We start from the raw sequence: 23,165 nt of genomic DNA, 5'->3' as shown, positions 1-23,165 counted from the left end.
CACCAGTCAGCGCTCACCAAGTGTTCCTGTTGCACATGAGCACTGGTGCGGGCTCTGGTCCCCCACTGACACTTGCATCACCTCTCTGTCTCCATTCTGTGTCTCTGCAATTCATCTTGTACCCTCTGCTACCTCCGTGGTCTGACCGACGGGGAGGAAGGGTAAAGGTGAATTTCGTCTCATCAGAAGGTTCCGGGCACACAGGACACGAAACCCTCCAGCCTCTCCAGGAGGCAGGCTCCGCATGCTCGCCCCCGCCTTCTCCCTGCGTGTTCACGTGTTGTCCCAATTCCAGGTCCTTCTCCTCAATCTCTAAGAGTTAGGGGGTCTGTTCCACCTCTGGCCTTCAGCTCTGTGCCTGAGCTCTTCCTCCTACCCCAACACATTACCATTCATCTACCAACCCCAGTCCTATACAAGCAAAGCTTTATTTCCTCCTGAACAGCTTTCTGAACGCCCCAGCCTGGGTCTGGACTCTTTCTACTTGACGGCGTGAAGCCACGTTAGACTTCGTATGTACAACACTTTGCCCACAAGGTTGAAGGCTTCACGAGGACAGGGGCAGTCACATTTATTTTACACAATCAGTGCTGAGCATGTAAGTGGCCAGTAAATATTTCCCTCCAATGACCTTATCAGAAATGGCTGTTTTTACTTTAGCTCGTCCTGGTGACTTGTGGTTAGTGGATCTTGGAACAAGAGAGAACTGTTTCTGCTTACACTCCACGAGAAAAATACTTGTTAAATTTATACTGGAAATAAATGCATAATGATTTAATTTATAGACGTCACCTGTGTAGTCATCCCTTCTGGACCCTCACTGACATTGAGAGAGAGACAGCGGCAGGGTTAAATATTTACGTAACTTTCACAGAACCTTTCTGTGCTTCGCTGGCTGCATTTCGCTTTCCTACGAAGTTGGCTGTCCCGACCCGTCCCTGGTGTGAGTGTTCTGTGAGGAGCCCGGCGCGTCTTCTTGCAAAGGCCTCTAGCTCACACACACCTACGGTGTGGTCAAGAGCTCCAGCTCCGCGTTCCCGTGACTTTGGCCTCTTGCCATCTGGACCAGCGAACTCCTTGCTCCGTGTGCCAGTCCTAGCCGGGAGCCCTCGTGTGTGGTGGGCAGGGATTTCCGCGGGCCTTATCCACGCACACCTCTCAGTCTGAAAATTAATCCTCCTGTCCGGGAAGAGCCTTTTCCTGGGGCCTGAGCCTTTCACATCAGCATTTTCCCTCAAGGTTACTCTATGTTGACATATTAACAGTTTATCTTTTCATTGTACTTAAATTGCTTTTAGGAAATAAGTGTGTTGACTATTTATACGTAGGTTTTATAATAAAACTATAAGAATTTTAAAGCACAGTTCTAATTTTTTAAAATAAATATAAAAAGAACTGTGTCAATAGGAATTTGGAGTCCCAGAGATTAGAACAAGAAATGTAGAGACTGTGGTAGTCTAGTAGATCCTCACCTCAATAGCGTAATAGTTACAGATTCAGGCTGATACGTGAAATTAGCCTCCGGTAAATCCTGGTCAAGTAAGTTATCTGTTAGCGTTACGAGTCATCTAGAAATATCTCTTCTGCATTTCACAAAGAAATGTGTGAGAGGTGCTACATTCTCCAAAGTTAATCTCAAGAATTTAGAAAGGTCCTTGTTACCGTGTCCATTTAGATTTAGAGAGGTAATATATTCATGAAAAATGTAAAGATATTTTAGCCCTGGCCGGTTTGGCTCAGCAGTTAGAGCGACGGCCTGCGGTTCAGAGAGACCCGGGTTCGGATCCTGCTAAGGGCATGTACCTCGGTTGCAGTTTGTCCCCGGCCCTGGTTGGGTCGTGTGGGTGGCAACCACTCTATGTGTCCCTTTCATGTCGGTGTTTCTCTCTCTCTCTCTCTTCTTCTCTCTCCCTCCCACTCCTTGTGAACAAAAAATGAAAAAATGTCCTCGGGTGAGGATAAAAAAAAATAGCAAAGATATTTTAAATCTAGATTTTCGGTGCTTTTCTCATGTGTATTTCATTTTGCTAAAGAATCTATATTTTTCAGTGTGCATCTGACTTTTCCATGATTATTTATTGAAATACCATAATTAGGAATATTGTTATGTGAGTCATTTTGTCATTACAGGTATTCATCAAAGTAATAGACACCAATGACCATCGTCCTCAGTTTTCTACATCAAAGTATGAAGTCATTATTCCTGAGGACACAGTTCCAGAAACAGAAATTTTGCAAATCAGTGCGGTGGATAAGGATGAAAAAAACAAACTAATCTACACCCTGCAGAGTAGTGTCGATCCACTGAGTCTCAAGAAATTTCGTCTCGATCCTGCAACCGGCTCTCTCTACACTTCTGAGACCCTCGATCACGAAGCCACTCACCAGCACGTTCTCACAGTCATGGTACGGCGCCTGCTCCTCCTGCTGACTGGGTTTCTGAAGGGTTTTGTGCATTGGACAGTGACTTTAAATCAGGAAGAAAACTCCACCGGGATTGATGGTGTGTTGATTCTTTCAGGTACGAGATCAGGATGTCCCTGTAAAGCGCAACTTCGCGAGGATCGTTGTGAATGTCAGCGACACGAATGACCATGCCCCCTGGTTCACAAGTTCCTCCTATGAAGGACGGGTTTACGAATCGGCAGCGGTCGGCTCAGTGGTGTTGCAGGTCACAGCGCTGGACAAGGACAAAGGGAGAAATGCTGAAGTGCTGTACTCGATCGAATCAGGTATTTGGGGAGCACTCAGTGGGCTTCTACCTTTGTACTTGTTAAAAAGTATGTTCTTTTCTAAAATTAGTTCTGGGCGTTACAACATTTCTGTGTATCACTGTAAAACTGGCTTCTATGGACCCTTACATGTTAGGAGAAAGGAGAAACCTTTTTTTTTTAATGTTTTAACTTCAGGAAGCTGGGATAAGGAGTTCTAACTAAGTTAGGGTCGGGTTCTTGGAGCCCCACAATATTAGCATAGTTCCGGCCTGAGAAATCCTGCCATAAAGAAAGCTTCATTCCATCAGTTTGATATTTTAAGCTTGTTTTAGCCCCACAATCATTTCCTTCTGAGGCTAGGCAATGCTCTTAGGACAGTGCTGGTCTGTGAACATGAGAGTGTCTTCTCTTGGGCAGAGCAGGACGTTGCATGACGGAGTCGGACTCCTAGTTCGCACTGAGGCCGAGCTCGGAGAGGGCTGTGGCTGCTGCCGGTGCCCCGTGCCGTTTGAACAGTTCCATGTCATTCGTGGGTGGTTGCAGTAGGTCCTAGGGGTGGGATTTGGACTCAGAAATGTTGAAAACTTTAAGGGGCTGGAGCTGGGCCAGAGGCAACAAGGGCAGGGAGGCAGCTGGAAGTGTGGCCAGTTCTAGGGATGATAAGGCTGGAGATCAGAGTCTTGCTGGGGGTCATTAGAAGGAGGTTCACCAAGAAGCACTTGTGGCGGAGCAGAATGTTTTTGTTCTCGGTTCTGTTTTATGCTGCTGTTCAGTCATTCATTTATTCATCTTACGGACTCATGAAGTTCATTTTATGTGCCAGGTGTCATGCTAGGCACATTCACACTTGAACTTGATAGATGCAAGTGTTACCATGGGTCCACATGTGTATGTCCTTGCAAGTGTTACCATGGGTCCACGCGTGTATGTTCTTGCAAGTGTTACCATGGGTCCACGTGTGTATGTTCTTGCAAGTGTTACCATGGGTCCACGCGTGTATGTTCTTGCAAGTGTTACCATGGGTCCACGCATGTATGTTCTTGCAAGTGTTACCATGGGTCCACGCGTGTATGTTCTTGCAAGTGTTACCATGGGTCCACGCATGTATGTTCTTGCAAGTGTTACCATGGGTCCACGCGTGTATGTTCTTGCAGAAGAGATCTGCCCTTGCTTGAAACGGGTCGGTCTGCTTTAGAGCATATGATTTGTGCAGTCAGAAATGACCTTGCTTTGGGATTCATGCCAAATAGTACAAGTAAGTGGTTAAATATTAAGAAGGCAACTTTATTTTTCCATCTTTCTCAGTGTCATTGTTAGTGCAGTGTCATTGTTGTGTTTTTCTAATGATTTTAGAGTATTGAGATCACCCACTTCACTTGTTTTTGTAAGTCCACACCTTTACATATTTAGAAATTGTATCCAGCATAAGCATTAGAGACGGAAGAGGTATAAATTAGCTATAGTTCATTTCATCAAAAGCCAAGCAAATGGAGAGTAATTTTTAAAAAACAACTTAGTTGATGTTATAAGTGGTTAAACTATTTTTATTTATGCATATATTTGAAGTTTCATTTATTTTTCTGAAAAGTGACCTGGTTGTGTCTATTATTCACAAATAAGACCTCACGTACTGCCCACGGTTGCAGCGTAACAATGTGTTTTAGTGTAGTTAGGCGTTGCCTGCAGATGAAGGTTTCCCACCGGTTCAGAAGTTTAGCCATTAAGCAAACAGTGCATTCCGTCTGTGCATGCCTGAGCACTCCAATAAAATAACTTTCTCAGAGACAAACTGGCTGGGTCTGTGTAGGAGAGAATGTAAAACTTTCCCTTAGCTTTCACATAATTTTCAACAACTGGGTGGTTAAAATATGATTGTCGGTGCCTGGCTGAAGGCATGTACATTCCTTAAGTGCTTGTAATGACTGATGGAATTAGTAATTTGGTATCCCAAGAATGGAACTGTATCTCCACTCAGAGAATACATAATACCAAGGGTCTATTCTGACATAGAGCTTGGATTTTTCAGAAGATATGTTTTTTCGATTTGGTAATATAAAAATTCTGCTCCGTAATTACTTTGCAGGAAACGACTCCCTTTCAATGCTGTAGAATTAGGTGTGTGTGAAGCTGTTAGAAGCAGGAGCTATAAAATGGTCATGCAGCCTTACTTACAGTTTATTCATAATCACCTGCTTCTAATTTCTGCCAGATTATATTTCATAAAGTTCAAAAGATTAGTTATGAAGTCAGGCCATAACACTGCATGTTTAATTAGCAGCAATTTATTGAGCAAAAGGTTGGGTCTGATTAGGAGTCTTTAGGGGAAAAGGAATTAAATGATTTTTTTTTTTTTTTTTTAATCCTCGACATTTTTCCATTTTTTGTTCAGATACAGTGGGAGGGAAGGAGAGAGAGAGAGAGAGAAACATCGATATGAAAGGGACACATTGAGTGGCTGTCTCCCACGCAACCCCAACCAGGGCTGGGGACAAACTGCAACCGAGGTACGTGCCCTTAGCGGGAACCAAACCCGGGTCTCTCTGGACCGCAGGCCAACGCTCCAACCGCTGAGCCAAACCAGCCAGGGCAATTAAAGGATATTTTCAATAACAATCGAGTTATCTGCTTGAAGACATATTGACTGCATATTCTGGGCAGCATGATGTTCTCTTTATTTTTTTTTAAAGTAAATTATTGTAACTTCAAAACCGTTGTAACACCTGGAAATTAGAAGACAATCAATATGCTCGTTGATGGGAATTGGTTTTCGTCCCCAAACTTAGCTTAAATGTGATTGCGCTTGAAGCTTTATAGGTTGCCGTACCGACAGGCAGTCAGCATCCACAGCATGTCCACCGTGGGAAGACAGTTTCCTGTGCACAGCTCTCTGACGTGCCCTGTGGCTGTCGTGTGTAACACTGTCGTATCTGATGAGCACACACGTGCACGTTTGTCCAGATGATGGCCTTGTTCCACTGGAAAAACAGACCCGTTTAAGCTGTTTAGAAATCATCCGTCTCTCCAGCTAAGGAGACTAAGCCCCAGCCGAGTACAGACTTCTCCCACTCCCTGCGAATTCGCTCACAAGAGCCGTGCGTGCATTTCAGCATTGGGTGAGCGCGCCTGTTTCGGGGCCAGGCGGGCGTGTTCAAGCCATTGGGCAGTCCTCCCTGTTTTTCCACATACACACCACGTTGCTGTCCCTTCTGCAGATCTCGGGCTTTCTGCCATGGGTTCTGCCATGTGGGATCCATGCATTAATTGACTAGCTGGGTTCCTGTTCACCTTCTTGTCATCAGCGCCAGGGTCCGCGCTGTCTTTATCCTCTAGGCACTGGGAATGGATGCCTTGCAGGTTTGAGTGTTAAGATTTCACTGTCCGTGGTAAGAGAGAGATGCACATGGGTGAATTGATATACAATACGGTAGGTAAGCTGCCTTTTTCAGGACAGACAGAGGGAAGTCCAGGGGACGGGGATGAAGACAGTTATCCGAAGGTTTTCGCAGTCTCCTCCGTGGTCCAGGCAGCCCGGCAGGTTTGGAAGGTGGGCTGATGCACAGGTAGGATGAGGAAGGACCTTCATGGCTGAGAGAGAATCTGGGATCGTTGACTCACAGGCAGGCCAGAGGCAGGGTCTGCAAGGCCCGGCAGAGGCAGCACGACCCTGTTCACAGGCCAGGGCCTAGCTCAGAGCCTCGGAGCCCGCAGAAAGCCCGGGCCTCTGCTGCCCTGTTGCCGACTGAGGCACGGCCGTGGGATCTGGATGCGCAGCCAGGCTTAATGAAAACCAGACTGGCTCTGGCCTCAGAGAAATTACCGTGGGTTTTTGGAAAATGTGTCGAGGGAAGGAAACGAGGGCTGTGGAGGATGTGCTTCCCAGTGATGATGTGGAGAAGGACGTGCTTGGTTGATCCCCTGGTTTGCCCATCACACTGAGTGACGCCGTTCTGGGAAGCGCCACGCTCGATTGCAAACCTAGAGAACGATTTGAGAGAGCAGCTCAGCGACAAGCCAGGCTTGTTGTAGGCAAGTGCAGTTGTTCATTCGGAAAAAGTAGATTTAGTTCTGTGTCTAGGAAAATGGACTTGGACTCCTGTTTATAAAACAGAAAAGGGATGATGGATTCGTGGATGGGTCGAACCCTCACACTGCCTTGATCTATTCAAAAAGACAGTTAACTGCTAGACCACAGTTAACTGCCGGTGTTCGTCAGAAAGACTTCCGTGGATGGTGCACAACAGTGGAGCACCGTGGAGTCGCATTTGCGGCCGAGAATATGTGCACAGTGCGGTGGGAATGGCCAGTGAAAAGCCACTGGAAAGACTGTGCTGCAGGAGTTTCTCAGCCCGAGCCCTGCTGAGCTTGTGAGCCACTCTGCTGCGGGGACCGTCCTGTGGATTGCAGGGCGTCCGCAGCATCCCCGGTCCCTGCCCACCCCCCAAGGAGTGACCACCAATATGTGTCCAGACATTGTTGACTGTCCCCTTCCGGGCAGGACCCCCCCACTTGAGAACCACTGACCTAGACAATAAATTGACCTGAAAAAGATTAAGAAGAGAATATTGCTGAAATTTCACCTCAAAACCTATGAGTGGGACAAGTTATACACAAGCTTATTTATGAGGAATAATTCTCTTCAAATTTGTTACGTTTTCTTAATGAATTAAAGTCTTTCCTTTTGTGATAAATAAGAGCCTAGAGCATTTTCAAATGATAAATGCTAAGCGTATAAGTATGTTCCAAAGGGTTTCTGAGGCACTCAGAATGTGAAGCTCAGCTGCTCGCTGAGTCCTTCCATAGACGCTCCGGGTTCAGGCAAAGAGAGTGAGTTTGGTGTTAGATACAGACTGGTATTTCCTCTGTTTCTTGCTTTTCATAATTTATGGACCGAACTCTGAAAATTCTGCCTTATTTTAGGTGGCTAAAAATGAAGCAAACTCTATGCAAATGGTGGTAGTCCCCGAATTTCCTTTTTAATTTGAGAATATAATTTTTAAATTTGCTTCTTTATTTCCAAATACTACTTCTATTGATCTCTGTAGCTTTTTCTGACATCCTTTTTTTTTTTTTTCCCCTCCCAGGAAATATTGGAAATTCTTTTACAATTGATCCCATCATGGGCTCCATCAAAACTGCCAAAGAATTGGATCGAAGCAGCCAAGTGGAGTATGATTTAATGGTGAAAGCTACAGATAAAGGCAGGCCGCCACTGAGTGAGATAACTTCTGTGCGTGTCGTTGTCACAATTGCTGACAATGCGTCTCCCAAGTTTACATCTAAAGAATATTCTGTGGAAATCAGTGAAACCATCGGCGTCGGGAGTTTTGTCGGCATGGTCACAGCGCACAGTCAGTCCTCAGTGGTGTATGAAATAAAGCATGGGAATGTCGCTGATGCTTTCGATATCAACCCCCACTCTGGAAGTATCACCACTCAGAAAGCCCTGGATTTTGAAACGCTGCCCGTGTACACGGTGACCGTGCAAGGGACGAACATGGCTGGCTTGTCTACGAATACAACGGTTCTCGTGCACCTGCAGGATGAAAATGACAACTGGCCGGTGTTCGTGCAGGCAGAGTACACAGGGCTCATCAGCGAGTCGGCTTCCATCAACAGCGTGGTCCTGACCGACAAGAACGTCCCATTAGTGATCCGAGCAACCGATGCTGATAGAGAGTCGAATGCTTTGCTTGTTTATCACATTGTTGAACCATCTGTACACAAATATTTCGCCATTGATTCTAGCACTGGGGCTATCCATACAGTGCTGAGTTTGGACTACGAAGAAAGAAGCACTTTTCACTTTACTGTGCAGGTGCATGACATGGGAACCCCACGTTTATTTGCTGAATATGCAGCGAACGTGACTATACATGTGATTGACATCAATGACTGCCCTCCCGTGTTCTCCCAGTCGCTGTATGAAGCGTCTCTCTTGTTGCCCACATACAAAGGAGTGAAAGTCATCACAGTAAATGCAACAGATGCCGACTCAAGCGCCTTCTCACGGTTAATGTACTCCATCACGGAAGGCAACATCGGGGAGAAGTTTCTCATGGACTACAGGACTGGTTCCGTTACGGTGCAGAACACAACTCAGTTAAGAAGCCGCTACGAGTTAACCGTCCGCGCTTCTGATGGCAGATTTGCAAGCTTCTCCTCTGTGAAAATCAACGTGAAAGAAAGCAAAGAAAGTCAGCTCAAGTTCACCCAAGATTTCTACTCTGCGGTGGTGAAAGAGAACTCCACCGATGCCAGGACGTTAGCTGTCATCACGGCTGTTGGGAATCCCATCAATGAGCCTCTGTTCTATCACATCCTCAACCCGGATCGCAGGTTCAGAATAAGCCGCACGTCCGGCGTCCTGTCCACCACTGGCATACCCTTTGACCGTGAGCAGCAGGAGGCGTTTGACGTGGTCGTCGAGGTGACACAAGAACACAAGCCTGCAGCAGTGGCCCATGTCGTCGTGAAGGTCATCGTTGAAGACCAGAACGACAATGCGCCAGTGTTTGTCAACCTCCCTTACTATGCTGTTGTGAAGGTGGACACCATGGTGGGCCACACCATCCGCTCCGTGACTGCCGTGGACAGAGACAGTGGCAGAAACGGGCAGGTGCATTACTACCTCAAGGAGCATCACGAGCACTTCCAGATCGGACCCGCAGGTGACATCTCCCTGAAAAAGCAATTCGAGCCTGAAACCTTAAACAAACAGTATCTCGTCACAGTGGTTGCAAAAGATGGAGGGAACCCAGCCTTCTCGGCCGAGGTCATAGTGCCCATCACCGTGATGAATAAAGCCATGCCTGTGTTCGAAAAGCCTTTCTACAGCGCCGAGGTCCCGGAGAACATCCAGCTGCACAGCCCCGTGGTGCACGTCCAGGCCAGCAGCCCGGAGGGGCTGAAGGTGCTCTACGGCATCACCGAGGGCGACCCTTTCAGCCAGTTCACCATCGACTTCAACACCGGCGTGATCAATGTCGTCGCTCCCCTGGACTTCGAGTCCCACCCAGCGTATAAACTGAGCATACGGGCAACTGACTCCTTGACGGGCGCTCATGCCGACGTGTTTGTGGACATCGTGGTGGAAGACATCAACGATAACCCTCCCGTGTTCGCCCAGCCGTCTTACGCTGCCACGCTGTCTGAGGCATCCGTCATCGGCACGGCTGTGGTTCAGGTTCGGGCGACGGACTCCGACTCAGAACCGAACAGGGGCATCTCCTACCATCTGATTGGGAATCACAGCAAGAATCATGATCATTTTCACATCGATAGCAGCACTGGTCTCATTTCACTGGTCAGAACTTTGGATTATGAGCAGTCCCATCAGCACAAGATTTTTGTGAGGGCTATGGATGGTGGCATGCCCCCACTGAGCAGTGAGGTGATTGTCACCGTGGACGTCACTGACCTCAATGACAACCCGCCGCTCTTCGACCAGCAAGTGTACGAGGCCAAAATTAGCGAGCACGCCACGCATGGGCATTTTGTGACCTGCGTGAAAGCCCATGATGCGGACAGCTCAGATATAGACAAGCTGGAATATTCCATCCTGTCTGGCAATGATCATAAGAACTTTGTCATCGACGGTGAAACGGGGATCGTCACGCTCTCAAACCTCCGCCGGCACACCCTGAGGCCGTTCTACAGCCTCAACGTTTCCGTTTCGGACGGCGTGTTTCGAAGCTCGGCGCAGGTCCAGGTGACGGTGATTGGAGGCAATCTGCACAGCCCTGCCTTCCTGCAGAACGAGTACGAGGTGGAGCTGGCCGAAAACGCCCCCGTGCACACCCTGGTGGTGGAGGTCCAAGCAACCGACGGGGATGCTGGCATTTATGGCCACGTTACGTACCACATTGTGAACGACTTTGCCAAAGACAGATTTTACACAAATGAGAGAGGACAGGTCTTTACTTTGGAAAAACTAGATCGGGAAATCCCAGCGGAGAAAGTCATTGCCGTTCGTCTAATGGCGAAGGATGCTGGAGGGAAAGTTGCTTTCTGCACCATTAATGTCATCCTCACCGATGACAATGATAACGCCCCACAGTTCCGAGCAACCAGGTATGAAGTCAACATCGGGTCCAGTGCTCCCAAAGGGACACCTGTCATTAAAGTCCTCGCAAGTGACGCTGATGAGGGGTCCAATGCCGATGTCTCCTATGCCATTGAGGCCGACTCTGAAAGTGTCAAAGAGAATTTGGAGATCGACAAACTGTCTGGCATCATCACTACAAAGGAAAGCTTAATTGGCCTGGAGAACGAGTTGTTCACTTTCTTTGTGAGAGCTGTGGATCATGGGTCTCCACCTAAGGTGTCTGTCGTTCCCGTCTACGTTAAGATACTCCCCCCAGAAATTCAGCTTCCAAAATTTTCAGAACCGTTTTACACCTACACGGTTTCAGAAGACCTGCCGATTGGAACAGAGATCGATCTCATCCGAGCGGAACATAGCGGGATTGTTCTTTACAGCCTCGTCAAAGGGAACACCCCTGAAAGTAACAGGGATGAGGTCTTTGTGATCGACAGACAGAGCGGAAGGCTGAAACTGGAGAAGAGTCTTGACCACGAGACCACTAAGTGGTATCAGTTTTCCATACTAGCCAGGTGCCCTCAGGATGACCATGAGGTGGTGGCTTCCGTGGATGTTAGCGTCCAAGTGAAAGATGCAAATGACAACAGCCCCGTGTTGGAGTCTAACCCCTACGAAGCATTCGTCGTTGAAAACCAGCCAGGGGGAAGTCGGGTCATCCAGGTCAGGGCGTCCGATCTGGACTCGGGAACCAATGGCCAAATTATGTATAGTCTGGATCAGTCACAAAGTGTCGAAATCATAGAGTCCTTTGCTGTTAACATGGAAACGGGCTGGATTACAACCCTAAAGGAGCTTGACCATGAGAAGAGAGACAATTACCAGATTAAAGTGGTTGCCTCAGATCATGGTGAAAAGGTCCAGCTGTCCTCCACGGCTATTGTGCACGTTACTGTCACCGACGTCAACGACAGTCCCCCGAGATTCACGGCGGAGATTTACAAAGGGACTGTGAGCGAAGATGACCCCCCAGGCGGTGTGATTGCCATTTTAAGCACCACAGATGCTGATTCTGAAGAGATTAACAGACAGGTTACATATTACATAACAGGTAAAAAATGTCAACTAAATGGTTTCATTTAAAATTAAGCATATTCGAAGCATAAATCCTGACATACATATTTTATGTGAATTGGAAGATAAAGGGGTGACTTTAGTTAGATACCTGAAACGAGTCTCAGTAGCATCTATTAAGCTGCATTTCAACGTCTTTGCCTGAGCAAAGGAAACAGTTCGTTCGACGGCTTCTGTTTTCATGACTTATTCTTCTGTTGCACTTTATGCTTAGTGTATAGTAAGTGTATTATAATTAAAAAGAAAAGTTATAGTTTCCGTGTAGGCTAAAGCATTATTTAGTAGTCTTTATATTTTATTTGGCTTAATGTGTTTAAATACAGATTTTAATGGGAACGCTAATATAGCAAATTCAAATGTAATTGTTTTTTTGAAAATCACCTTAATTCTTTTAAACTGGAACGTTCTGTGCCTATTGTATAATTTATTTCTCCTGTTACTTATTTCTTTCTCTAACACACTTACCTCTTCCTGCGTTGATTTCATAGGGGGCGATCCTCTGGGGCAGTTCGCAGTTGAAAACATACAGAGTGAATGGAAGGTCTACGTGAAGAAGCCTCTGGATAGGGAACAAAGGGACAGCTACCTTCTGACCATCACCGCGGCCGATGGGACCTTTGCGTCGAAGGCCACCGTCGAGGTGAAAGTTCTTGACGCCAATGACAACAGCCCAGTCTGTGAAAAGGTAAACTACTCCTTCTTTAGATGTCCAGATTACGAATTCAGGTTTCTTTCTTTTTTCTTTATCGATTTTAGAGAGGGAGGCAGGGAGAGGGAGAGAGAGATGGAAACATCGATGAGAGAGAACATCAATTGGCCGCCTCCTGCACGCCCCACAACTGGGGATTGGGGCCCACAACCTGGGCATGTGCCTGACTGGGAATCGAACCGACAACCTCTCAGTACATGGGTCAATGCTCAGCCACTGAGTCACACCAGCCGGGCTCACATTGCTTCCTGGAATCTTCCGGTAGGACTGCTGTCAGTGGACTACTGAGGGCGAAGGAGGGGGCGTGTTGAGCAGGCGGGTGGCCACCGGGCTGTGACTGGCTCCGGATGGCGGTCTCAGCGTCAGGATGGCTTGAGGTTAGACAGTGAGCACTAGTGCGGAGGAAGGGGGGACAGGGGAGGAGGGTGTGGCGGGTGTGGGAAGGCTGGGTGGAGGGGAAGTGATTTGGAAGAGGGACCAGGGGTTGGAGAAGGCCACAGTGAGCATGAGACACTGGAGAGGAACCGAACTGTTCTCAGGAACGGGGGTTGAGGGGGCCTGGGGAGTGAGGAGGTCCAGTCCACGGGTGGACATTTGGTGATGGTCTTTTCCAGGGGTGAGGGTGGGGGTCATATATACTTATATCTTACAGAACTGAAATGTGTGTTCTGTTGTTTTTAAACATTTTCATATTATTTCAATGTAATATCCTATCAAATTTTGGAATAATAAAATTAGGACCCTAGGTCATTTGAAATCATCAGTGCTATAAAATACTCTGTTTCATGAGTCATAAAATGGAGTTCACCTAATTGAGTTCAAGTTAAGGAAATAAATTTAACAAAATCTTATCTGTCTTAGGTTTTGGTTTTGGGCATGGATTTCTAAATAGTTGGAACGGGAAACAGCCCGTCATGTAAGAGTCAGGTTGGAGGGGAGAGAGGTCAGAGCACGTAATGGAAGAGCCTGGCCGGAGCGGCACCCCCAGCGTGGCCCTGGGGCGTCTGGCTTGCTCCCGACAGGAAGGTCGTGTCTTTCTCGGCAGCGTGTACTCGGATCTGTGTTCAGAGCGACTGCAAACAGTACATTTCCGTAGTGGAACTCTAGCTAAGGTACGACAGGCACCTGGTCTCCCCAGCCGTTAGGTGAATGTGGAGCACTGCTGACATCTTCCCCTAAGAGTGTAAACGAAACATGCAGCCACGGGAGAGACACAAAGCAGTGTGTTCAGAACCCCGTGGGTGAGACGTCAGGTCAGACTGTCAGCGCGGAGCCGAGCACTGACTGTTCCATGGCTGCTCCTCGTTTTATAAGAAAAACGGTTTTGAAAGCTCCTTGGATTTTAGTGCTGGTCGTCTCCATGGCTTCTGTGGCCAAAGTTAAGTGATCGGTTGCGTGCACCCCCTTGGCAGTGTGTTGCTGTGCGGTGCTGTGTTAACAGTGTTGTTTCAACCTCGTAGACTTTGTACTCAGACACGATCCCAGAGGACACCTTTCCTGGGAAGCTGATCATGCAGGTCTCGGCTACGGACGCAGACATCCGTTCCAACGCCGAAATCACTTACACGCTCTTTGGTCCAGGAGCAGAAAAATTCAAATTGAATCCAGACACAGGTAATGATAGAGTGTGGGGCAAAAGTAACTGTGTTCCAACAAAATCGTGCACATGGGTGGCTTCAGGTCACTCAACAAAATTTAACATTTCATTTTGTTCTTGTAAAATGTATTCGGATGCTATAAATTATCATCTTTTAGAAATCTAAACAGCAATTTAATGTGTAAAATTTGGGGTAAGATAAAGTCAGCCACCAAAGATTAAGTTGTTTATGTCACTAAAAAAAACAAAAAAAAACACAAAAAAACATAACAGACTCAGAAGCTAAAGTATATTTCAAACTTTCACTTTAATTGTTTTATACGTAGCTTGTTTTCATAAATTTGTGACCGTAAATTTATAATGTCACATAGTCATTAAAGTAATTCATGGTATGTCACTCATCTTTAAATTGCTAAGATCGTTTTCCTCTTATTTGTATTTTGTTAAAATTGGAGTCAAGTAATAGTTTTTTATTAAGCTGTCTCCTACCAAAAACTAATTATGAACATATGAATTTAATATTATGAGTTATTTTAAAAACTTTAGATTTGGCAAATGAGGTAGCGATTTTGCTTTCGTGACACTCTGTACATGCAGGGGCCCTGGCGCCCAGATCTGTGGGCCTGGAAGAGCTCGCACCTGGCAGGGCCTGTGCACCGGGGCTCCCTGTACCCGCAGCTGCCGGCTCTGTCGTTGGTAAACTCCTCCAGAGGAAGGCTGTTGCTCAGGTTTTGTCATTGAAAAGAAAAGGGGAGCATGTGAGGTTTGGTATTGCAGTTCACATGCTACATTTCAAGTGCGACCATTTATGTTCGTTCCAGGTGAGCTGAAAACGTTAGCCCCCCTCGATCGCGAGGAGCAGGCAGTGTACAGCCTCCTAGTCAAGGCCACAGACGGCGGGGGACGGTTCTGTCAAGCTGACATCGTGCTCACCTTGGAAGATGTGAATGACAATGCGCCCGAGTTCTCCGCCGACCCTTACACCATCACCGTGTTCGAAAACACAGAGCCCGGGACGCCGCTGACCAGAGTGCAGGCCACAGATGCGGACGCAGGTACCGCCGGCGCGGCGCTTTGTCTTCGGGCTGCTCTGTTCAGTTCTTCTGCCTCGACGGTCTCGTCATCGTTGGGCTATTTCCATTCCGGAGCATTACAGATGGAATGAAATTGCTTTTAATGAGTATTTGCAGTCCAGAATCATGCCCCCTGAACTTGCTGTGGTCAGGTATCTGTGGTGTCGTGAAAATTCTGGGTAGTGACTGAAGGTGAATAAAAAACAGATTTTAAAAGAGCTGCTGGGATCCCTGGCAAGGTGGCTCCATTTGTGGGAGCATCGCCCCACACCCCAGAAAGGTTGCTGTCACACCACATACCTCGGTATCTGAAAGTTTACTTTTTTAAGATCATAGTCATAAGGATTTGAAAAGTAATGTGTGCTGGCATTTTTTCTTTTCTGTATGTATGCTACATGGCTTTTCAAAAACACAATTTCTTTAAATTCTTTGACATAAAACATTCTGACGCGAGGCCGTCTCTCCACAGGGTTGAATCGGAAGATAGCCTACTCTCTGATCCACTCCGCTGATGGGCAGTTCTCCATTAATGAATTATCGGGGATCATTCGGTTGGAGAAGCCTCTGGACAGAGAGCTGCAGGCCGTCTACCCCCTCACTGTGAAAGCTGTAGACCAGGGCTTGCCGAGGCAGTTGACAGCCACCGGCACTGTGGTTGTGTCCGTTTTGGACATAAACGACAACCCACCCGTGTTCGAATACCGTGAATATGGGGCCTCGGTGTCCGAGGACGTCGTTACTGGGACCGAAGTCCTCCAGGTGTATGCAGCCAGTCGGGACATCGAAGCCAATGCGGACATCACCTACTCCATCATCAGTGGAAACGAGCATGGGAAATTCAGCATAGATTCTAAAACAGGTAATTGACCACCGAACAGCAGATGCCGTTGATTTCGCCAAAAAGGGTGGATTGCTCAGCACTTTGACCTGATACAGAGTGACTGGTCATAAACTGTTAGGAGATAACTCTAGAAAGATAAAACTCACGTTTTCTTTGTCTAATTTTAAGTGGGATTGAAAGTGGTTTTAAAGACTTTAAACTGTGGTTCTACATAATAAAATGTGTTCTCAGTGTATTCATTATAACTATACTCAAATTAACTTTAAATAGAAAACTAAAGCACCGCATGCTAGTGATTTAGTAAAGACATTAAGATGCAATACATTAGTGAAGATAAAGACTGGGCGATAATAGAAGACCTTCTGCAGTGCCCCCCCCCCCAAGTAGAACTCCTGGGAAGAAGCTTCCCAAGTGAAACAGTAGTTTCCATCCCTTTGATGTTAGTTTCTATGGGGACAGCTGATAATTGTCCTCTGACTTTTTTATTATGCTAGTGATATGTAACAGTTGTAATACTGCGAATCCCACTGCCTGGATGACTGCCACCAAGGTCAGAAGTCATAGGAGCTGAGATTCTTGCTGCATAAATACTTTCCTAGTCTTGTTAACCTGTGGTCCAAATAGCTGTAAGTCTTAGAACATTGCACATAGTTGCTCCATTCAAACGGTATTTAATTCTGTCGTAACTACTTTAGATGAAGAGTGTTGGGGATGCTATTTTTAAATTTATTTTTAACATGTCATAAAACCTGCTTTCCGGGCCCTTTAAGAAGCAAGGACAATAAGGAGGTGAAAAGGACAGATGTTAAATGGTTGTTAAATCATAAAGGGATATTTTTTAATAATGAGACATAAAATCTAGAGATTTTAAAATAAGGATGCATACTTCTATAAAAGAAAAAGCATAAGAAGGAAGAGGAAACTGAAAGCCAAAGAGGAGGATTTTTATGCTTTTATTTTATTAGAGTGAAGTCTCTGATTAAGGAGAGATAAGAAATGTAGTCATTTTTGTAGCAAGGATGTTGATGGTACTGATTGGGAAAGCAATTTAAATGTCACAAAGACTCTCAGGAAAATAGTAATAAATAAGGATTGAGGATGGGCAAGTTCATACTTTTTCGTTGTCAAGAAATTAGAAAACACACATACACAGTAAGTAAACTTCAGAAGCGAACATTTACTTTATTTCCAGGCGTGTGTTTCGGTCACGAGAACGCGGTGGCATTTCCCAGTGCTGGGAGTAACTCTGTTTCTCCGCGCAGGGGCCATATTTATCATCGAGAGCCTGGATTACGAGAGCTCTCACGAGTACTACCTGACGGTGGAAGCCACCGATGGCGGCACGCCTTCGCTGAGTGACGTGGCGACTGTGAACGTGAATGTGACCGATGTCAACGACAACACCCCGCTGTTCAGCCAGGAGACCTACACAGCCGTGATCAGCGAAGACGCCGTCCTCGAGCAGCCCGTCGTTACGGTGTGTATTTTTTCCCTGCGGTTTTCTCCTGGATCCCCACGAGAGGTGTTTGTTTTAGTAAGACTGACCCAGCTTTTTGTGGTGGCTTCATTTGAAAAAATCTTGAAGATATGGAAATGTCTTTTGTTTGGCCACTTACTGACTCTATCGTAAGTAATTGCCTATAACAACCAGCTGTCGATGCCAGAAATGTGCTTAAAGATGTCTGTCCCTGCCTTCGCCAGCTCCTGAACAGGTGCCGTATTTTCTAGGTTCTGGCTGACGATGCTGATGGACCTTTAAACAGCCACATCCACTATTCAATTATAGATGGCAATCAGGGAAATCCATTCACAATTGACCCCGCCAGGGGAGAGGTGAAGGTGACCAGGCTCCTAGACCGGGAAACCGTAAGTGGAAAGTTTGCCTGACACTGTTCACAAGTGACCAGATCAGTCAATAGAAGCACCTTGTAGTCCCACCCACCGGCATGGTGGGAACTGACCAGCAGATCTAAATACTTGAAAAGCAGTCAGCATGGAAAGGCAGTAAAATATAAGAGATGTGCTTCACGCTCCCATAACGTGTAGATGATAAAAGTCTGTAGTCGGGAAGAAATTACTGCTGGCTCCAGTGGGTTGAGGCGCATCATGGAGCCAGAAGCTGGGTTTTAAATACTGGCAGACGTTTGGAAACCACGGGTATGAGAAGAGCGGCAGAACATACCCTGGGACTTAGCAGCGTCCAGCTCCTTCCGCCGCTCATTCCGGAGGGAGCGCCCAGCAGGATCTGCCCTGGAGAAGAAACCGCCGTCCCTGACCCTCTTTACTTCACATAGGGAGTCATGAAGGGGTCATCTCGGGAGGTGTAGAGAGTCGAGTGCAGTCCAGGTGTGGAATTGATGGGAGAGGGTGATGTGGAGGGTTCTGAGGTGTTGAAAATTAATAAGCACTTCAAAGGTGGGAACCGACTTAACGTCTGTCTGCTGGCTGAGGAGCATTCGGGAGGGGTGCCTGCCTTGTCGCTTGCAGCCTTAAATTCTTTTCTCATCATTTAAATTACTTCTCTGTCTTAATTTGTGTAAATAGATCCATACGTTTTTCAAGTTTGAGCACTTTAACAGGATGAGTACACACCTGAGAGGCATCAGAGGATCTAGTCGCTGTTGGTGTCCTCTGTTGAGCAGATAAAGTCCATTTGGGGCTACATTATTGGCAATGTGCTTGCTGTAGGTTAGTGAGGGGCCCACATGCAAATGAGGACAGGTATTCAGATCTGTCCTTCCAGGTTCTCAGGTGTCCATTTCTTTTTTTTTTTTTTAATCCTCACCCGAGGACATTTTTCCATTTTTTGTTCAGGTAGAGTGGGAGGGGGAGAGAGAGAGAGAGAGAGAAACATCGACGTGAAAGGGACACATCGAGTGGCTGCCACCCGCACAACCAACCAGGGCCGGGGACAAACTGCAACCGAGGTACATGCCCTTAGCGGGAACTGAACCCGGGTCTCCCAGGACCGCAGGCCGACGCTCTAACCGCTGAGCCAAACCGGCCAGGGCTCAGGTGTCCATTTCTGATTAAACCAGTTCTTGGGCCTTGTGGAGGGAGACATGCCATCTGTCTGTCTTATCCCCGAAAAGATTTCAGGTTACACGCTCACCGTTCAGGCGGCTGACAACGGCAGTCCACCCAGAGTCAACACCACCACAGTGAACATCGATGTGTCTGACGTCAACGACAATGCTCCCGTCTTCTCCAAGGGAAACTACAGTGTCATCATCCAGGTAATCTGGCGCCCGGAGGTTCACCGCACCCGGTCCTTTTGAAACGAGCTCTTTCATTGGCCTCGGTTATTTGTCTGAAGTGTCTTCCTTTTCCAAAGACTATGTTTAGAAAAATGAAATGAGTAAAATTAGAAGGGTCGTTATCGATGTTAAAAGGTGAAGATGCAGCCAAGCTCTTACCTCTTTTTTGTGCTTCGGTTTTAGCCTGATTCTTAATCTTCTGTCCCTGATGTCCCTCCTTCCCCTTCTTGACCTTCCTTCTCCCTCCACTCCTGCTGCAAACACCCCACCTCCCGTTTTCCTCCTCTTCCACTTCTCTTCTTCACCCCTCTCCCATGCCACAGCACCCTCTGCCCTCCAGCCCCTCGTCCCTCTTCACCCCTCCCCTTCTCCCCCTCTCCTCGACCTTCCTTTCAAATGACCCACGGTCAGGCTTTGCTTTCCATGTATTTCAGATGATAGAAAACTCGCGTGTGCCTCTTCCCATAAAGATCTGGTTTTGTTGAAAGTTACATGTGTTTGATTTTGCTTTTTATCCTGTGCAGGAAAATAAGCCTGTGGGTTTCAGTGTGCTGCAGCTGGTGGTCACAGACCAGGACTCGTCTCATAACGGTCCCCCTTTCTTCTTCACTATCGAGAGTGGGAATGATGACAACGCCTTTGAAGTGAACCAGCAAGGGGTCCTCCAGACGGCAGCTGCCCTGGAGCGGAAGGTGAAGGACCGCTACTTCCTGCGCGTTAAGGTACTGACGTCTCTCTCTCTGGTTTGATGGTGGGTTCTAGAGGAGAGCTGCTTTGGTGGTTGTTTTCTTGGACGTGAGCAGCTTACATTTCGTGAGAAAACAAAAACGGGTAGAATTGTGATCTTTTTTGTGTTTTGCCATGCCTTCTTTTTTATTGCACTGCACTTTGGGGGCTGCTTTTGAGTCATGCGGTTACTTTGCCATAGTTGTGGGTATGTTTCTATTGTGGGGAAATAAGGACCTGGTGGTCATATTTAAGAACTTGCACAGTGTGAATGCATCTTTTCTAAGACGTGGTCAACAGTGACATAGACAGTGGTGGTTTGTTTCTCTCCTCCTAGGTGGCCGATAACGGGAAGCCTCAGTTGTCGTCCTTGACCTACATTGACGTCATGGTCATCGAAGAGAGTATCTACCCTCCTGCAATTTTACCCCTGGAGATTTTCATTACGGCTTTCGGGGAGGAATACTCAGGCGGTGTCATTGGGAAGATCCACGCCACAGACCAAGACGTGTACGACACTCTGACCTACAGCCTCGATCCCCAGATGGACAACCTCTTCTCCGTTTCCAGCACGGGAGGCAAGCTCATTGCACACAAGAAGCTGGATCTGGGGCAGTACCTGCTCAACGTCAGCGTCACAGATGGGAGATTCACAACCGTGGCCGACATCACCGTGCACGTCCGACAGGTGACGCAGGAGATGTTGAACCACACCCTCGCCATCCGCTTCGCCAACCTCACGCCGGAAGAGTTTGTCGGCGACTTCTGGCGCAACTTCCAGCGCGCCTTGCGGAACGTCTTGGGGGTGCGGAGGAGTGACATCCAGATCGTGAGCTTGCAGCCCTCCGATCCCCTCCCCCACCTGGAGGTCTTACTCTTTATAGAGAAATCAGGTGGTGCCCCTGTGTCTTCAAGACAGCTTCTGCACAGGATCAATGCTTCCGTGACAGACATCGAGGAAATCATCGGTGTCAGGATACTGGATGTCTTCCAGAAGCTCTGTGCAGGGCTGGAGTGCCCGCGGAAATTCTGTGACGAAAAGGTGTCTTTGGATGAAAGTGTGATGTCAACACACAGCACGGCCAGGCTGAGCTTCGTGACTCCCCGCCACCGAAGGACAGCTGTGTGTCTCTGCAGAGGTAACACGCGTGAGTCTGTGAAAATAGGAGTACACGTGACGTCATGCAGTCTTTGACGGCTGCACATTCAAGATCGTGTTCTTGAAATCCCTATTAACAGCTCGCTCTCCTCCCCTCTGTTTTTTGAAGATGGGAAATGCCCACCTGTCAGTCGAGGCTGCGAGGACAGTCCGTGCCCCGAGGGATCAGAATGCATCGCTGATCCCAGGGAGGAGAAGTACACCTGTGTCTGTCCAGGTGGCAAGTTTGGTCAGTGCCCAGGTGAGAGTCCAGGCATGAGGCGTACTTTAACTTTAAAAAGTCACTTTCAGTGTGTTTTGTAAAATTATGTTTGTTATAACCTGTCAAACATAGAGATGAATAAAACATCACTAGTAAGTTTTCCTTCCTGTTATAAGTCACCTGCGTTAGTAGTTTGATGTGTTTCCTTCTTTACTTGTGTTCACGTAACAATGTAGTCCCATATGTACCGATTTATTGTCCTTCCTCTCTCACATCCTCTCTTTCTAAAACGGAAACTAAAAAGTTGTATCTCACACAGTCCTCTACCGCTTGCCTTTTCCTGCTTGACAGCCTGGTCTGGGCATCTTGCGAGGTGATGCGTGTAGCCTGACGCTAACCGTGCGGGGTTCCCTAGCAGGGCTGTGCCGCTGTTCTATCAGCGTTTTCCTGGTGTACCGAGACTCCGGTGCTCGAAACGTTTCCTTCTGCTGAAAGGAAAGAGCCCTTATGTGTGTACATCAAAGACTAACTGCATCTTTAATTTTTAAATATATGTTATGTTAGTTTCCCAAGCATTTAGACCAGTTCCTGTTTCTCCTGGTCCTGTGCGGCGGATTCAGTCTCCATTCTCTTGCCAATATTGAAGGTTTTCGGTTGAAAAGTAGAAACTCCCAAGCAGTGGGCATGAAATGATTATCTAGTTATTTCCTTTTGCATTTCTCTGGCTACTTGTGAAAGTTGTCTTTTCCTTTGTTCATTGCCTGTTGGTTTTCCTTCCGGCCTGTTCACGCTCTGTGCACGGTTGTCTGGGTATTTCGCCTGTCTCTTCCTCTCACACGCGCAGCTCTGGGTGTGCTATGGTGCAGCACTGTCTGCTCTGCTGTGTGTGGTGTGGTCTTCTGAGCTGTTTTAGTATCTCCTGTACTTTGAAATGTGATTTCTGTTAGGTCAGCTCTGCATAATTTTACATAACAGTTTCCACCTCTGGAGATTGATAATATTTTCATCATTTTGGAGAATCCAGACTGTTTTATATCTCCTTTCAGAAGGTTTCCCAAACTACCCTGAGGATACATAAATACTTTCCTACAGCGCCTTGTAATCATGTTACATTGAACATTTTCAGTTAGCCCGGTTGGGGCTGTGTGTGTTTCTCTCCCCCCTTTCTTCCCCCCTCTCTCCCTCCCGCTTTATCTGAAGGTAAATGCAAAAATGTCCTTGGGTGAGGATTAAAAAGAAAAAAAATGCTTCAACGTGGTTCTGATTCATTTTTTCCTCTCTGTGATTCACAGGGAGTTCATCTGTAACATTTACTGGGAACAGCTTTGTGAAATACCGTCTAAAGGAAAATGAAAACAAGTTGGAGATGAAGCTGACCATGAGGCTCAGAACGTATTCTGCTCATGCAGTTGTGATGTACGCGCGAGGGACCGACTACAGCATCTTGGAGGTTTGTTTCTGTGCCTCGGGTCATGGAACACTCTAAAAATGTTAATTTCACTTCATGTGCAGGTTGGCCATTTTTGAAAAAAATTAAGTAAAATGGTTGCATTCCTCATGTAAATAGTTCACTGATGCCTGTGCAGGTGCTCAGCTGTGAGATGGAGTCTTTTCGCTGTGCGGGAACTCCGATTTGCTCTGTTTGCCACAAACATTTTTAGGGACAAGTGACCGTTAACGTTTAGACTCTAAGTGAGATTGTAGCTCACAAATTT

At 47.0% G+C, this 23,165-nt stretch overlaps 1 protein-coding gene across 1 annotated transcript in view; it reads left to right on the top strand.

The window, feature by feature from the left end:
• Positions 1-23,165, top strand: part of FAT1 (FAT atypical cadherin 1) — a 134,834-nt gene that overhangs the window by 98,100 nt on the left and 13,569 nt on the right. Inside the window, exons 8-21 of the mRNA XM_036250376.1 lie at positions 2,131-2,406; positions 2,522-2,732; positions 7,796-11,863; positions 12,375-12,571; positions 14,056-14,209; positions 15,014-15,247; positions 15,735-16,124; positions 17,369-17,583; positions 17,835-17,972; positions 19,199-19,342; positions 19,888-20,085; positions 20,427-21,228; positions 21,358-21,489; positions 22,743-22,900. Of these exons, the coding sequence (XP_036106269.1) occupies positions 2,131-2,406; positions 2,522-2,732; positions 7,796-11,863; positions 12,375-12,571; positions 14,056-14,209; positions 15,014-15,247; positions 15,735-16,124; positions 17,369-17,583; positions 17,835-17,972; positions 19,199-19,342; positions 19,888-20,085; positions 20,427-21,228; positions 21,358-21,489; positions 22,743-22,900 (7,317 nt within the window). The remainder of the gene's footprint in view (positions 1-2,130; positions 2,407-2,521; positions 2,733-7,795; positions 11,864-12,374; positions 12,572-14,055; positions 14,210-15,013; positions 15,248-15,734; positions 16,125-17,368; positions 17,584-17,834; positions 17,973-19,198; positions 19,343-19,887; positions 20,086-20,426; positions 21,229-21,357; positions 21,490-22,742; positions 22,901-23,165) is intronic.

Source organism: Molossus molossus, unplaced genomic scaffold, assembly GCF_014108415.1.
Source record: "Molossus molossus isolate mMolMol1 unplaced genomic scaffold, mMolMol1.p scaffold_m16_p_9, whole genome shotgun sequence".
NCBI lineage: Eukaryota > Metazoa > Chordata > Mammalia > Chiroptera > Molossidae > Molossus > Molossus molossus.
Note: the sequence above shows the minus strand (reverse complement) of the source record. Positions and strands in the feature narration are given on the sequence as shown.